At 41.5% G+C, this 13038-nt stretch overlaps 1 protein-coding gene and 1 long non-coding RNA gene across 2 annotated transcripts; one reads left to right on the forward strand and one right to left on the reverse strand.

The window, feature by feature from the left end:
* Positions 1-163: 163 nt before the first annotated feature.
* Positions 164-4450, reverse strand: LOC146497971 (uncharacterized). The gene is made up of 2 exons (XR_014870859.1): positions 4352-4450; positions 164-3921 (listed from the first exon to the last, which is right to left on the reverse strand). It is a non-coding gene; the product is annotated as an uncharacterized LOC146497971 (long non-coding RNA).
* On the forward strand, positions 4448-9752 carry crsp7 (cofactor required for Sp1 transcriptional activation, subunit 7). The gene is made up of 3 exons (XM_085141314.1): positions 4448-4793; positions 5825-5899; positions 5991-9752. The coding sequence occupies exons 1-3, from the start codon at positions 4722-4724 to the stop codon at positions 7659-7661; spliced, it is 1818 nt and encodes a 605-aa protein (XP_084997440.1). The 5' UTR covers positions 4448-4721; the 3' UTR covers positions 7662-9752.
* The last annotated feature ends 3286 nt before the right edge of the window (positions 9753-13038 follow it).

Here is a 13038-nt window from a genome sequence, read left to right on the forward strand (position 1 = left end):
AACAACAAAACTCTAATATTTCAGATGCATCATATTTGTCAGTGATCCTGCGTTCTAGTTATCACTGTGGGAAAGCGGGGTGGTTGTTTTTCTATTTTAATAATTTTGTGACTGCACGAATCTCCTTAAGTGTTTTCTTTTTATGGCTTGTTTTTTTAAAAAATTATTTTATTTTATTTTTAAGGGTTAGGTCGGTTTTGTTTGTCTGAGCAAGCGTGTTGTTTTTTCCCCCTTGTTCGCTAAACTCGTCTTTTGTCTCTCTTTGATTCTGCATCATGTACAGGCTACGTAACTGCTAAGTGAAGCCTAAAAGCATCAGATATGTGGTAATCAGCCTTTCATGCACATGTAGAAGCCGCTGTTTGATACTGTGTTTTATACCGCAATATCCAGTATGCGCTTATTTCCCCGTGGAACACCCACACAGAGTTTTGATTATGTCATGGTAAATCTATAGACTAGCTTTGTATATTGCTGTATGGTAGGAACAATGTTTTTCGTGCTTTATGTGATATGATGTCAAAGTAAGAAAATGCACTGAGAAATACTGTGCTGCAATATGTCATTGTGGCTCTATATTCTCTGCTGGACCTCCAGACTTTACAGTGAGCCTGACATCTTTTGTGGTTTTTTTTTTATTTCCGTTTGTTTTGTGTTTTTTTTAACACTTTTTGTGCTCATGTAGATAAGCGCAGACTGATGCGTTGCCTGTTACTGCCACCTTTTTAAGCAGTGACGTTCAGGTATCGCACCAGTGTTTACAGAGACAAGAGTTTACAGCAGAGCAACGTTTGTTTTCCTCTACCTTAAAATGTTTCAGCTGAGTTAAATACTGTATCTGGAAAAACAGACTACATGCATGTAGAACCACTTGCAGTGTAGATTAGCTAAACAATTTTGTGGTTTAAACAGTGAATCAGTAATGTTGAACAGTTATTTCAATATTATTATTTATTAATTCAGAGTTATCTGATATTTCGTTTGGACCTCGTCCATATGCATTTCAAGGCCCTTGAAGCACTTTTCATTTACTTGAAAAACTTTTATTCTGCAGGAATTCCACTTCCTGTTACATATTAGACTATTTAGATTCTTTTGGTCTTTACTTCAGAGCAGATTTGTCTACAGCACTGTATCTTTTTGTCTCCTTCTTTTTAAAGTAAAATCAACAGTTGAACCAAAGGTAAAAAAAAAAAAAAAGAGCCATAAGTAATGGAAAAAATTTAAAACTTTTATAAAACATCCTCTTTTTTTCCTCAAATGATCCCATTATGGTTCAAATTATTTCATATTTACCTACAAAGTCATTGTTCAGGTTGGACACAATTACTGATTTCTACAACATGAATTAAAGGGGCACCTGTTATGCATCTCCTTCCAGTTATATTTGCTCGTAGAATGGGAAACACTAATAATAAACAAGACCACAGTAATTACTTTATTGTGTGTTGAAGTAATCTAAAGCCTGTCCTAAATGCTTAGTTTTTTTCTACTCTTGGCTCTGTATGATGTCACTGAGAGTGGATAGTCTTAATATGCTCATCAAAGGCCCCAGTGGGATAGGCCTAGAGATTGTTTGGCAAGTGAAGTCACTATGAAATTGATTTCTAAAACGTGTCTGTGGGTCTTATACTTTATGTCACTCGGGCCACTTGGGTCCCAGTGACGCTACTTTCGTGAAGGCCCGTGCAGACGCCTGCATGCCTGCTTGGTTTTTTTTGTGACTTGTCCAAAGTGAATTTACAATACAATGCACCAACTACTAGGCCTGAACTCCACCCACCTTTTGTTCAAACCTTCTGTATGTTTAAGGGGAAAAGAGCTAAAACAGCCTGTTGCATAAACAAAAGATGTCCTGAGAAGCTGCACCAGGGCCCTCTAGAAGAGTCAGCAGTTGTTTGTTTTTTTAAATTTGGTGCTGGAAATGAGCATAACAGGTCCCCTTTAATGAAATGACTGCTATATCCTGTCCACGAAATGAGAAATCTATTTTCTGCATGATGCCGAATTTCAAAGTATCTTGACATATTGTATTTTGCTTTAAACTAACCATTTAGTTTTGCCTTTGTTTTATAAATTTGTGGTGAAATCGTATTTTGTAGTGAAAAAAAACAAAACACTGAGACATAACATGGACACGATGAGAAATAACACGAGTAAAACCACATACAAATACTGTACAGTCAGACTAATAGTGGCTCTGTGACACAAGCTGTTAAAACACAAACTGAATCAGGAAGATGAAACAGAGTCACGGTCATGTAAGGTCACTCAGTGGGTTGCCCACAGCTATGAATCCTGTGAGTGCATTTTGAGGACGGCCCAGTGCTGGCTCACACAATGGCAGCTAAAACGTTCTACAATGTATTTTAAGTTGAGTAAAACTATTCCACACACTGCAAATGCATTTTACTGCCGTGAAGAGGTGCACTATGTTTCTGTAGTGCACTCGCCGCAACAGGAAACATTATGCTCGTATAATATGCAAATCTAGCATTCTGCAGCAGAGCTTGGCGGGTCTGTACTTTTTCTTTTTGAGCTAACCCTTTAAAAGCGACTGGTCCAAACCTTGTTCTTCAAATTGTGCGTTTTCTATTTTAACTGTTAAAATTGGACCAAAATAATCCAAGTTGGCTGTAAATGTGAGCGACGTTATAGATTTGGGGCAGGGCTTTCCATTTAAAATGTACCTGATGTATTTTTCTCGTGTGAAGGCTTCTGTCTTTGTATCTTTGCATTATTATTTGTAAATGAGATGAAAATAAATATATCTGAATAAGCCAAGACACTTGATTTCTCGTATTGTGTTTTTTTCTCATTAGCTTGACTCCAAAAAGTACTAGAAAACAAAGACGTGCAGCAGTAGTTTCATGGTGTTTGCAGCCCCCATAACTGGCATAACTTAGACTTTCTCACCCACTCCAGGACTTCAGTTGCCCTGCCTCTCCCACTCTTTCCGCACCAACAGTTTTAATGAGTTTCTACTTTTTTTTATGTGGGATGGATACTAAAGCTAAGACTGCTGGTGAGAGGACAGTCTTTTCTATGAGTTAAATGTGTTCTGGGCTTTGCGTGGATTGGATTATGTTGTGGTTGTCAAGAAATTAGTTTGATATTAAATGTTTTCATTCTATTTGGTTACAACAGTTAACCCTAAATGTGTCTCCTCTTATTGCTGATTATCCTTAACTAAAACTAAAACTAGATCTGAAATAAAATATTCATTAAAAATAAAAACTAAATACGGAGGAAATGCCCTTCCTATTTGTTTATTGGTTAAGCTTTGTTATCCTAACTTGCCAACAGTCTACAAGACTGAGTCAACTGCTGTCTAAAAGTACATTTTTTAAAAATGATAATACCTATACTGATTCTCGTAAATTTTGTCTCTGGGACACACCCTTCTTATAATATTACTTAAAAATATTAAGACTAACTAAAAACATTTTCAAAATGCCCAAATGCTAAAATGCCTTGTTGGCGTCAAAGGTTAGAGGAGAATGACCAGACCATCTTCAGGATGAAGACCACTCATTGAAGCCAAAGTATGCAGAAGAGCATATCTGAACACACAGCACATCAAACCTTGAAGCAGATGGGCTACAGCAGCAGAAGATCACACCGGGTGCCACCCCAGCTAAGAACAGGAAACTGAGGCTATGATTCACACAGAATCCCCCAAATTCTATAATAGCATACTGGAAAAATGCTGTCTGGTCTAATATGTCTTGAATTTCTGCTGCGGTCTGAATGTAAGAAGGGGTCACATTTAAAGCAAAGTCATTCTTGCTTCATATCTGATGGCCCCATCAATCTAGCACAGCCCGTCCCGGTTTGCTCCTGTGGACAGGGACAGGCTGTGCTCTTTGACGTATCCTTTGTTGTTTTAGAAACGGCAGGACTCCATCTACTGGTGAAATGCTGTAATATAGAAGGATCGATTTTAGACACAAGTAACTACTGTACTTCGTTGCGATAAACACACGCATATGTTTCTTTTATTCGAATGCCTGAAAGAATGTGTGCAGCTTTGGCAACAGAGTGCGTAACTAATGCTCAAAACAAAACAAAACAAAAAATTTAGACACTTTAAAAAAGGATACTAAGTGGTTGTGGTTAAATCTGTCTTGGAGAAGTTAACGTGGGGGAGCTTTGGTATTTTTGGGATGTGGCTAGCTGGCTTCTGACAGTGGCGAACAATTTTGAACAAAGCACGAAACTGTTGGAAAACCATTAGATTTTGCGCTACAAATCACTTTTATAAAAGTATCATTATTTGTTATTTAGGGGTCACTTAAAAGGCAGTGCGTAATTCGTTTACATACTACATGATCTGCTGTACAGTGTTTACCGTGTAACCACAAGTAGATGGAGTCCTGCGGTGGTGCACATCCCTGAGTGTATCAGGTATGTTTACTTGAGGACGTGCAGACGTCAAAGCGCACACAACGTATCCCGGCATGCAGCAGGAGGCCGTGGAGCGATCCTGCAGCTGGTAGTGAGTTGCGAGAGCGCCGAGGAGGCAGCAGCAAACGGGCAACATAGCTCACACGTTTCCCCACTCCATGTGAGATAAGCCGAGCCGTTACCTTACAGGCGACAGAAAATATGCTGTACGGACGCCTGACGTGTTCCCGAAGCGGCTTTTGAGTCATCATTGTCACCCGGTTTTCATTTTGGAGGATTCCTCCCTCCATCCTCCGGATCGCACCGAATAGGCAATGACAACGGTCTCAGCAACCCCGCAGCAGATGAGGGAACGGCTGCTGCAGGCCATCGACAGTCAGAGCAATGTGAGTGCGCTAAAGCGAGCAGGCTATCTAGCTGAAGTTAGCTTGTTTCCCTGCACTCAGGGGCAACTCGACTTGAGAATTCGCCCGACAACTCTTATTTAATTATATTCCTGTGCCCAAACTTCTTATTGTGTATTTTAGGTTGGAATTAAAGATGGGGGTACTTGAGTTGACAGCTTGAAAGCTAATTTAGCTACCAGCGTTACCCTGGACAGACCATAATCTGGCGTGTAGCATGCTAGCGGCTAACTTAGCCACAGCGGGTTTTGCGTATACGTTAAAAAGAAAACTATATGCTTAATTTCCTTCCAAATTCCTTTTCCATTCTGAATTTATTTTCACCCTAAACTGTTTCATCTTAATAAAAATCTCGTGTTACTAAGCCATGGACGGGAGCTAGCAAACTCTTAGCTCCAGTGGCTAAAGCTACGTTTTTTGAAACAGTCCACCCTTCCTTCTCAGCTGAAATGCTAGCCGCGGCTAAATCGGCTAGCACAGGCAAATTCACAGACACACAGACGCTCCGCTTGACTTTGTCAACAAGATAAGAAACTCGCGTAATGTTAATTAATTTGTGCTCTCCGTTTTGGTCTATATGCTACCCTATTGTTATAGTGATTACAAAGGAGAAGGTTTTGTGAGTTGACACTTCCATCTTTACTTTGCAACGTCGTTTTGTTGCTCTTGAAGCAGACAGACAAGCTAACGCCCCCCTCCCTCCCCTTGCTAACGCCCCCCTCCCTCCCCTTGCTAACTTCTAAGCTAACTTGCCCCTCAAACACGTTGCAGGCACGATTCAGTTCCCTTGAATTTGTCTAATTTCTGGGCAGTTTCCACAATCAGCATTAGTGCAGGGCTCTTGGCTAATCACTGAATTGTCACCAGCTTTGGCCTTTCTAGAATATTATAAATGTGATTGTAATTCTCATTAACAGCTTCTTTTGTTGTTACTTAAGTAAGCAGTAATTTTTGGGTAATATACACTTTGTGTGACCGTGATGTTTTAGAAGCTCTTTATATCGTTCTTGCAGATATGCAATATGGTGGTCGTACTGGAAGTAATTGCCTGCCTTGAAAAGTATCCTATCACCAAAGAAGCACTTGAGGTAAGACAGTCGACTGAACTTAGCTGATGCTTTATATCAAACTGTTTATCTGAATAGTGTTTCTAATCCTAGTGCTTGTTTTTTAACGTAGGAAACTCGACTAGGAAAGTTGATCAATGATGTGAGGAAGAAGACGAAGGATGAAGACCTGGCTAAACGAGCTAAGAAACTCTTGAGGAACTGGCAAAAGCTGATTGAACCTGGGCCAGCTGTGGCTGCAAGTGTTCCTGGCTCTACCAATGGCAGTTCTCATCCCTGCAGAACCGATGCCTCTCCTTCTGACATTTCTGTGCCAGGGAAAGGTGTCCCTGAGGTCAAAATCAGAAATGACGTTCACAACACGTACTCACCAAAAGCTGAGAAATCAAGCAGCCGCAAGCGGCGGGCAGAGCACAGAGACAGTGGAGTGTACTTGCAAGAAAAAATCTCCAAAATGTCCCCATATGATAACTCTGTTTCAACGCCACCCACCAATGGGATTGCAGGTAGTCCGGATGCCCTCCCTGACCAGGAGGTTGTCCCGTCTCCTGACAGATCTCGAGTTGAGCACCTTGATAATGATAAAATGAACAGAATTCCTGTTAATGCTGTCAAGCCTCGCCCCAGCTCTCCCGGGGTGGCCAAACTACCCAGCACTTCCTCTTTGATTAAAGTTGCTGTGATGCAGCAACAGGCCAGATTGGATGAAGGAGGCGGGGGCTATTATCAAGCCAGAAGTCCTCGTGGTCTCACTACCAGCCCAAGGAGTACGAAGCAAGATACAATGACCAAGCGCTCTTCAGCATATGCACCAAAAGGAACGCCGGTCCCAAGCCCTTCCTCCAGGGACTCTCCCTTATCTTTTTCCCATACTGTGTCGTCCCCGGCCTCATCTTATGCTGACAAGCTGCCACATTCTTCTAATAGATCTTCAATGCACTGGGCCAGCAGTTCAGAAGCCTCCTCTCTTTGCCCATCACAAGACATATCTGCAACACTGGAATCCCCATCAGTCTCCCCCTCACCTTCTCTCTCCCAGCAGAACTCAGAACCACAGAAACAGATTTCTGAGGGAGCTATGGTTGTTTCTGATGACGCAGATGGGACAACGGTACCAAATTCGGAACATAAAAGGAGGAAGTACAGGTCTAGAGATTACTCTGTCAACTTAGATGGCCAGAAAATGGAGGACACCACTAAACCCGTTCGTTTAAAAGAACGCAGATTAACATTTGACCCGGTCACAGGTCAGATTAAACCTCTGGTGCATAAAGAACCTTCTCAAACAGATGAAGCACCCACTCCTGACCCCGCTGAGTCTAGGCAGAGAACTGAAAGCACTGTACAACAGTGCGCTGCCACCGCCACAGTCCCAGGTCCTAGCCCTAACCCCTTCCACCACACAAACTGGAAGGAGCTGTCTAGAAATGAAATCATCCAGTCCTACTTGAACCTTCAGAGCAATGTCCTCAACTCCTCGGGGGTTCAGGCCCCTAGTGCACACTTTTTCATGTCGGAATATCTGAAAAGGGAAGAACAGGAAATTAAGGAGTCGCGGAAGATGCACGTTCTCCAAACGGACAATTTGACAGGGGATTTACCGGGGGTGAGCCGGGACGTGACAGATGAGGACTTGGACAGGATACACACACAGCACTGGCAGGGGGTGAATGGCGTTTGTGACACCAAGGGCACCTGGTACGATTGGACAGATTGCATATCACTGGACCCTCACGGGGATGAAAGCAAATTGAACATCCTGCCATACGTTTGCCTAGACTGAGGGGGTACGGGAAGGTTGCAGTACTTTTCCACTCCTTTCCTCATCTCGCCACAGAGACGAGATACTTTGTGATTTAATTTTTTTTTTTGTTCACTGTGAGTTTGGCAAAAATCAGGCCTGCCAAACTCCACTCCCCCACGCCTCTTCCTCTTTCTGTGATAATCTATTAAGATTTTGGTATAAAAGAAGTGTAAAGATTAAAAGACTAGTTGAGTTTGTAATATCAAGGGCTGTTTCTGTTTTATTTTTCAAACTGAAAGCCACAGGAATGAGGCCCGTATTGCAGAGTACTGCTGCTAACCATAAAGGCAAAAAAAGAAGACAGAATTATCCCAGATCACCCAAATAGGTGTAACAATGTGAGGTTTTTCTTTTTTTAAACATTATGAATTGTACTCCTCTTTGAGGCACACTGGGATGATGCTGTTTCTTTTTTTAACCTGTTTAGTTTCTAACAAGAAGTTTTGAACTAGGGTTAAACCTGAGGGAAGGCTGGGGTTTAGCTGTCCTGCACAGACCACCATGTTGGTGCTCAGAAAGATGTTGATAAGAGTTCATCTAGCACAGTTAGAGCCGAACATGTCCAGGGTTTGAAGTTACTGGAACATATTTGGCAGTTACAAGAAGCTTTATGTGAGATATAAAAGAGTAAATTATAAACTTCTTATCATATATACATCTATTTATTTTTGACCAGTTCAATTACGGGATGTTCATCAAAACAAATGTTAAAAAAAAGACGATAACAACAACTATAGATTCTTTTTGTTTTCTCTTCTGTTTGCATCACTATGCTCTCAGCTGAATCTTAAATGTTAAAGGAAGCCCACGTGCTGTCCTTTCTTTAAGATTGGCCAGTGCGGATGTGTTTTGGTTATTTACATTCCAGACTCCACCCTCCAACCAACTTCCGCTCTCTCTGTCTCATCAGCTCGGCTCCTAAAAGGTTCCAGGTCATGAAGATTCTTCTGGATGTGTAACCGTTTTAAAGTAGTGTGGTGCTAATGCAAAAAGGAAAAAAAAATAGTGCAGTCAAATGTTTCCATCCACTAATTCTCTCCGAAATATTAAAGAATGTCCCGGCTGCTGGTGTTGTTCAATGACAAAAGCAAGGACATGTTTGAATGCTGGAACTTTTTCTGTTTCTTTAGATATCGTTTGCCTTCTGAAATTCCTTGCTAATATATTTTTTTTCTGAGTTTATACCGCCTTAGTGAATGTACAGAATTGAGACCTCTTATGCACTTGTACATAAGTTGACGACTTGTTGGTCATTTTCTTTACTGATTCATTCATTCGAGTGTGACCTGACTGATTCTCCCACAATGTGCCCATGGATTAATACGAATTTCAGACACATTTACTGCTCTCGAAGCTGCTTTTTCCAGGCTTTAGAAATAATTTAAGTTGCAGAAAGAGGGTGGCACTTCTTTTGCTCCCATTCAAAACAGTGATTTAAACATTTAACCCTGGAGAACCCATGGGGTCAGAGCTGACCCCATTGGTTTTCTAGGGAAACCATGGGGTCAAATTTGACCCCATGGGTTCTCCAGGGTTAAGAGAGAAATACAGAGCGAGCTGTGCGCATCCGATGTTCTTGCCGTTTTCCATGTGACAGTACTTCAGTTCGACTCCCTTTTTGGTCGCTACCACCATTCTCACATGATTTAAATGAAGATTGGCTTCTGTGCAGCCTCTCTGTCCATTCATTCTTTTTGGTCATCCATTCCTACCTACCAATGTGCCTTGGTTTAAAAACAAAACGGTAAATCTGGATTTGCTTCCGCCTAAAACACGCCTGCCTGGAGCTGGATTTGTACGTAAGAATCCCAAATCCCCACGATCAATCTGACGCTGGTATATGCACCGTTTTCTGTTACTTTTTCTACGCGCTGATCTAGTGAGGGGGGTGAAGCTGCAGACAACGAGAAACTGCACGTCGTCATCAACAACACCACTGGCAATAATGGAAAAGTGCTACAACTGGTTGAAAAGAATCTGTTTTTTTTCTGGAGTTTTGACGGGGCATCTTTATTTGTTCAGTGTTTAACATCTCTCAGTTGTTTGAAAAATAAAAAGATCTAAATCTTGGCTGCCGTCAGGTCTTTTATGGTTTCGTGCATTGGGGAGAAAAAGAAGTAGTTAATCTAAACTGCCTTTTGTTTGAAGGTGGACTTTATGTGCATTTACACATGTTGGCCATGTGGGGGTGCACATTGTCCATGTGTGTTCTTTGTCTGCACCAGAGATGTAAAATGATGAGAGTAATATCGGTTCAAATTCATCAATAATTCTTATGATTTTACTGGGCCCACGCTACAAAAGGTCCTCTGTTATTAAACTGTAAATTTTACTAGTCTAAAAGTATAATCCCACCCTTTTAAACTAGCCATATATGTAGTAAAGCAACAGTTATTCTGCACCTACTGGTTGTAATTCTGATTGCCTTTGGGTTGCAACATGTTCAATAAGCTAAAGAATGTTTTGCCTACGTCACTCCTCCTATGACTCAGTCAGCTGATGTAATCGCATAAGACAGCAGGATGAGTAAGTGCCCTCTGGTGCGTTTACCCTCGCACTGAATCAGCCTGCCGCACACCTGTATGACGGTATCATCTGTTACATGTACAAAGAAATCCAGCTGTATTTATGACCAGGAGGATGCTCAGACACTGAAGAGATACACCTGGGCTTAGATCACTGATATTTTATGGGGCTTTCTTCTGCTCAGGTTAAAACAGGATAGTTTCAGCTTGGATTTGAGAACAATTTTGCATTAAATGTTGTAGAGTTATAGCCATTTTTATACCCTCTCCCCAAATTTCTCAGCTTCAAAATTAATTGGACAAATAAATAATTTTAAATATCAGGATAGTTTTTAATATGTGGGTGAAACTAGTTTGGAAGCCCTGGATATCACCAAATCTTATGTTTCCTCCCCAGAGATGTTCATTACTGCTTTTAATCCAACCGCCTTCAGTTGTAGCATGTTTGTGGGTCTCTGCATTCAGTTTTGTGCTACCTGAAAGCACGCACTGTTGAACATCGAAGACTATCCTATTTCCTCGGCTTATCCGTTCACACTGTAAAGTGGTGCCTAAACAGTTTTGCAACTGAGACTATAGCCCTGTACATTTCACCCTGCTACTGCTATCAACAGTCAAATCATCAGTACACACTAGCAAGCCACTTCCATTGGCAGACATATTTGCACCCTGTTTAACACATGGTGAACTTTGGATCATGGGCTGTTCTTTCTTTCTCCATACTTCATCCATCATAAAAGGTGAATCCAAACAACGGTGAAGGCTTTTTTGGGCAAAGTCCTCCCTGTTCTTGAGTGTAACCAGGCGTTTGCACCCTGTGCATTCACATGTAGTGGGGTTTTTTTTTAACCACGGAAATAATTATCTTATCATGCACTTTAGATGTCTCCTGTGGTCTTTCTGACAATGAATTCCTTCTTTTTAAGGACTCTGTTTATTTGGCCTCTCCTAAAGTCTCTGCTATCTCTGACTGGTTTGTTGAGTTTTTCAGGCATGCAAAATGAAAGATCAACACTTGAAATCAACTCCAGATCTTTTATCTGTTCAATTTGCTGTGAGAAAAAAAGGCCTGGCCTGAAGGTTTTCAGTCAAACGTCCAATTACGTTTGAGCCTCTGAAAATGGGAACTATATAAAATATAATGGACATCAAACATCTAAATAAATGGTCCAAGTGACCAACTGAGCATTTGGGGCAATCGTGGCTCAAGCGTTGGGAGTTCGCCTTGTAATCGGAAGGTTGCCGGTTCGAGCCCCGGCTTGGACAGTCTCGGTCGTTGTGTCCTTGGGCAAGACACTTCACCTGTTGCCTATTGGTGGTGGTCAGGTATTAATTATTTAACTGCAATTTTCACAAGAGTAAAGCTTTGGTGGATTAATTTGGGTCCCTGGGCCGAAAATTCACACTCATAAATCAATGCTCTCTTCCACAGTGTGTCATTTGTCCTGTCTCCCTGCCCTCACCGTTGCAGCAGTTGGCTGCCCCTCTCTGAGCCTTGTTCTGCTGGAGCTTTCTTGCTGTTAAAAGGGAGTTTTTCCTTCCCACTCGCTGAAAGGAAGTAGTTTGATACTGGATGGATAGTCGGGAAAGATGGAGAATAGCGTCAGTGGGATTGTCCCCAGTCAGTGGGACAGATTTCAAAACTTAAAAATACTTTTACAATATTTATTACAGTATATGTTGGAGAAACTTTTCAAGGGGCTGTCAAAGACATCAGCTGAAGAAGAAAGAAAGATGTATCCGATGAGTACAGGTAGTAACACTGATGGGCTCCAGCATGTGTTCATGTCGGGAGGAACCGTCGGTGTCACATGGAGTCATACTAATCTGATGTACCACTGTCATAAAGCAGCCTATTGTACAGTAAAATACTGTAGCTGCCTCCACCAGTGTGTGAATGTGAGAGTGAATGAATAGTGGAATTGTAAAGCGCTTTGAGGGCCCCGTAAAGCGTTATATAAATGCAATCCATTATTATTATTATTAAAATACGTTTTCTCTCTGCTTCTCTTAAAGCTCATCTATTTCCCAGAAAGACTCAGAGGAGTTTCTGTTCTGCTCTGTGGGTATTTTTTTTGTCGAAATAAGATAAAGAAAGAACCCCCCTGACCTGTCAGCTCACTGTCAGCTTAAATTATACTATGCGCCACTAATACATTGTCTTAGATACGTCTTACATAGCATCCTGGACTTTCACACATGCTGACATGCCAGGAGAAGTTTTGTTATCTGAAAACCTCACTCCACCGACATTACGTCAGCCCAGTAGCTCATTCCCAAATAACTTTTTCTCCCCCCTGACCGTGACTCAAAAAAGTGCGACAATTTGTCTCGTCCTCTCTCCACGTCTGGTATGCAGGGTGGGACCAGAGGTTCACTCCCACTATTCAGGAATTTGGGAAGTTTCCTTCCATATAAGGAGTTTTTGATATAAATCGCGACCTAAGGAAGAGCAGGGGAAAGGTGGAGCTTAGGATCGACTAACGAAGCGTGGAACGAAGAGTATACAGGACTATCAAGAGAAGTCACCGCTCTCGCTTTTTGCTTAAATATTTTTTTACTGAGTAGTGCAGTAGTGCGTTTTGAATGGAGGCCTAAAAATACATTTAGTATGTAATTTTCTAAACTCATGACAGGCATTGCTTAATTATTTATATATGTGCTCTTTATCTAATGGGTCGTTTTTACATATTAGTTGAAAACTTTCATGCAGTTGGCACTGTCACTTCATAGCAAGACGGTCCTGCGTTCAAATACAGTCTGGGGCCTTTTTGTGTGGAGCTTCCTTTTCTTTGTGGGTTTTCTTTGGGTACTCTAGCTTCAACCCATGC

This window comes from Neolamprologus multifasciatus, chromosome 18, assembly GCF_963576455.1.
Source record: "Neolamprologus multifasciatus chromosome 18, fNeoMul1.2, whole genome shotgun sequence".
NCBI classification, from domain to species: Eukaryota; Metazoa; Chordata; class Actinopteri; order Cichliformes; family Cichlidae; genus Neolamprologus; species Neolamprologus multifasciatus.

What these genes read in the sequence shown, in the direction of transcription:
- crsp7 (XM_085141314.1), top strand. Translation starts at nt 4,722, where the DNA reads ATGACAACGGTCTCAGCAACCCCGCAGCAGATGAGGGAACGGCTGCTG. An exon ending in CCATCGACAGTCAGAGCAAT is followed by an intron (nt 4,794 to 5,824) that starts GTGAGTGCGCTA and finishes TCGTTCTTGCAG; the next exon opens with ATATGCAATATGGTGGTCGT. An exon ending in TCACCAAAGAAGCACTTGAG is followed by an intron (nt 5,900 to 5,990) that starts GTAAGACAGTCG and finishes TTTTTAACGTAG; the next exon opens with GAAACTCGACTAGGAAAGTT.